The following is a 3876-nucleotide window of genomic DNA, read 5'->3' as shown; positions in this document are numbered from 1 at the left end:
GGAGATAAGAGTCTCATGGACTTTCCTGCCCGGGCTGGCTTTGAACCTCGATCCTCAGATCTCAACCTCCTGAGTAGCTAGGATTACAGTCATGAGCCACTGGCGCCCGGCTGGTGCCTGCCTTTTAATCACAATTTTCTCTACATTCTATTGCTTCTATTCATGTTTCACTTCACCTTGTTTCATTTGCTCTTACAGAAAAGCTACTTTACTTTTCCTCAGCAGCAGAGGACTGCCTATTCTCAAATGAGTCTGAGTTCCAGAGGTGACTTAGCTGCAATATTTTTCTTTTAAAAGCACAGGGTGTGGGTGTGTGTGGGAGTGCCTTTGAAGGAGTTTGAATGTTTCATCATAAAAGAAATAAATGCTTGATTGAGGAGATAGATACGTTTACCCTGATTTAATCATTTCACAAGGCACATATAAATCAAGGAACATTTAGGGGCTGGGAAGGTGGCTCAGTGGTAGAGCGCTTGCCTTGCATGCCTGAGGTCCTGGGTTCGATTCCTCAGCACCACATAAGCAAGAAGAAAAAAGCCGGAAGTGGCGCTGTGGCTCAAGTGGTAGAGCACTAGCCTTGAGCTGAAGAGCTGACAGCGCCCAGGCCCCACAACCGGACCCCCTTCCCCCCAAAAAGGAACATTTATAGCCCAATAAATACAATGTTTACATTTTCCAAGGATCTTTTAACTCTGTGTGTGTGTGTGTGTGTGCTCACGCGTGCACACGCATGCGCCAGTAGTGGGGCCTGAACTCAGGGCCTGAGTTCTATCCCTGAGCTTTTTTCACTCAAAGCTGGCACTCTACTACTTGAGTCACAGCTCCCCTTCCCGCTTTTTGGTGGTTAATTGGAGGTAAGAGTCTCGTAGGAGCCATACAGTGGTGGCTCACACCAGCAATCCTAGCTACTCAGGAGGCTGAGATCTGAGGATCATGGTTCAAAGCCAGCCCAGGCAGGAAAGTCAGTGAGACTCTTACCTCCAAATAACCACCAGAAAAACAGAAGTGGTGGTGTTGCTCACAGTGGTACAGTGCTAGCCTTGACTAAAAACACTCAGGGACAGTGCCCAGGCCCTGAGTTCAAGCCCCACCACCCACAAAAGAAAAAAAAGTCTGACTTTCCTACTCACATTGGCTTCCAACCATGATCCTCAGATCTCTGCTTCCTGTGTAGCCAGGATTATAGGCATGAAACAGCCTACCTTGTCTTTATCTTTCAATTGTTGTGATGGACCAGAAAATAATAACAAAGATAGTGATATATCCCCACCATCATACACAGAAACAAGCAAAGTTTGTTCTTTCCCCCAGACAGTGAACTCCAACAAAGCTCAGACAATCTCTTTTCTCAGTATCCCTGGGACTCAGCCTGGTGCATGATACACTGCAGAGTTAATGAATGTCGGTTGAATGAATAACCCAATTCAAAAAGAACAAGTGGAAGACTTTGTCATGATGTCTCTTGTCTTCTCTTGTCTTCACGTTCTTCCTTTATGTAGGCAAAATAGAAGTGGAAAGATATTGGAATCATGAAAGTCACAGCCAGAGGTCATCATACTAATAGGGTATGGGCCATGCCATCATTTCCCAGAAGTTACAAATTCTTCAAGGAGTTCAGGAAATACTCATTCAAGGGGTGGAGTTTCTGGCCTCAGTTGCCAATGGCTACCCATTCACTGCCACAGTTAGTTTTATTTCAGCCTAACAGGGAGGTGAAAAGAGATCATTGAGAATATAGATCTGTTCCAAGAGCAAGCAAACACAAAGCACATGATACTTCTGGAATTTCTGTTTGTGATCAGTTGTCTCTGCTGGAAGGAAGTGAGATAAGAAAGATGGATGAATCATAAAGTTACTCAGGAAGCTGAGATCTGTGCATCTTGGTTTGAAGTCAGGTTGGGCAGGGAAGTTGGTGAGACATTTATCTCCAATTAACCACCAAAAAGCCAGAAGTAAAGGTGTGGCTCAAGTGACAGCCTTTATTGAAAAGCTAAGGGACAGTGCCCAGGCCTTGAGTTCAAGTTCTAATGAGAGCATACAAACAAAAAACCCATTTTTAAACTCCTACATCAAACATTACACATATTTACGAGTCACTGGGTGACTTTGATACATGTATCCGTTGAAGGGTATTTTAAAGAAGATTAGACTTATTGTCTCAAATATTTATTATTTCTTTAAGGTGAAACATTCAACCTCCTTTCTTCTAACATTCTGAAATATATATGCACCCCAGGACTTCTACCCAGGCTTCTTTTCGCCTAACATATTGTCTGTCTCCAACTTCCAACCTCACTGCACATACATGTACATTCTGGGAAAGGGGAGGGCGGAGCTTTGAATGTCTTAATCCCATAAGAAATTAAATTTGAATCGCAGCTCATACACATTCTTCAAGTGCTCTGAAATTAGCTGTGTGCCTATCTGACAAAATGCTCACTTGTGTTAGCGTTCTCCAGAAAAGCACCAAAGGACACCCACGTGCTCAGCACAGACACTAAGACAAACATCTCCTGAGAAGTCACCTAGATCAGCCAAAGGTAGGAGGCCAGGGATTTCCAGCCAATGGAATGCCATCTGGATAACAGGTACCCAGGACAGTTTAATCAACCACCAGAAACACACACCTGGGATTTTTTTTTTCTCTCTCCCTCAATCTGAGTCTTGGAATCTATCTCCCACTCCTACTTCGGGGGACCCAACCACCTATCACTCAAAACTAACCTTTGCCAAGAGCTTCACACTGGGACACCCATGGGCGTTGAATAACTAAGTCATCAAAGCCAAGAAGAGACAGAATGATCTTCAAACCCTAGAGCCTTAGATCGCACAGTGCACAGCGCGCAGCCTTGTTTTCCTATTTTTAAACATCAATAATAATAATTAATAATAAAGGGTGGACTTCCCACCGCTGGACACTTGTTGCTGAGTAGAAGAAAATTCTCTCTGCCGGCTTCCCTATCTCGGTCTCCACTTTGGATGATTCAGAGCCATCCATAACAACAACGACAAGATCAATTAGTATGGACGATGCCCTTGCCAGTCTCTAGATTCTGAAGTTCAGGGGTGCTGGGCCTTGGGCGGGGGGGGGGCGGGATGCTGAGCCCCGGGGACCAGGGCCCCGCCCCCTCCGCCCCCCTCCCCCCCTTCCCGGAGCTAGCCGCACCCCAGGCGGGCAGGGGCCCGGCAGGAAGGCGCCGGGAGGGGTTGCGGACCGCGACACCCCCCCCCTCCCCGCACCGGGTCCCCGCCTCGTCCCCCTCCCTCACCGCTTCTCCACAGAAGCCGCTCCGGGGAGGGCTCTCCGCCCGGACGCCCTCCTCCCGGGGTTCCCCAGCCACGGGGTGGACCGGGGGGGGGAGGCGGTGCAGAGCGCGGAGCCTCCGGGCACCCCAGTTCCTCCCTCCGGGATGCGAAGCCCGCCCGCCACCCTCGGGCAGGGGTGGGGAGGTCCCCGCACCTCGTCCTCCTGGAGTCCGAACACCTCCACGGCGCAAGTTGCCATTGCTTCCCAGCAAGCCGGACGCGCCTGAGCCAGCCCCGGGGCTGGGAACCGTAGTGAGGGGGAGGAGGCGGCGAGGAGAGGCGGGAGGAGCCGGAGGAAGCAGGGGAGGGGGGAAGGGGGAGGCCTGCGTCCCCGCCGCCGCCGCTGGGGCTGCGCGCAGCGCCTCCCGCGGCCCGTGGGCGCCAGTGCACGGGGCCGCGCGGCGGGAAAAGGCCGTGCGCACACGTGCAGGCCGGAGGCGGGGCGGGACTGATGATTGACAGGCTCACCGGGAAATCCCGCAGCGCCCCTCTCAAACCCTTCCCTCCGTTCATTTGCATAGAGCCGGTCCTGGAAAAAAGACTTTCTCTTCGACCTGGCCTCCGGGGTCC

The 3876-nt window shown here is 50.6% G+C and overlaps 1 protein-coding gene across 1 annotated transcript in view; it reads right to left on the bottom strand.

Moving 5' to 3' along the window:
• Positions 1–3526, bottom strand: part of Nedd4 (neural precursor cell expressed, developmentally down-regulated 4, E3 ubiquitin protein ligase) — a 61205-nt gene extending 57679 nt beyond the window's left edge. Inside the window, exon 1 of the mRNA XM_013010034.1 lies at positions 3461–3526. Coding sequence (XP_012865488.1) covers positions 3461–3505 — 45 coding nt within the window. The 5' untranslated portion in view covers positions 3506–3526. The remainder of the gene's footprint in view (positions 1–3460) is intronic.
• Between the last annotated feature and the right edge of the window lie 350 nt (positions 3527–3876).

The sequence above is a fragment of the Dipodomys ordii genome, unplaced genomic scaffold (genome assembly GCF_000151885.1).
Source record: "Dipodomys ordii isolate 6190 unplaced genomic scaffold, Dord_2.0 Scaffold11, whole genome shotgun sequence".
In the NCBI taxonomy this organism is placed as follows: Eukaryota; Metazoa; Chordata; class Mammalia; order Rodentia; family Heteromyidae; genus Dipodomys; species Dipodomys ordii.
Note: the sequence above shows the minus strand (reverse complement) of the source record. Positions and strands in the feature narration are given on the sequence as shown.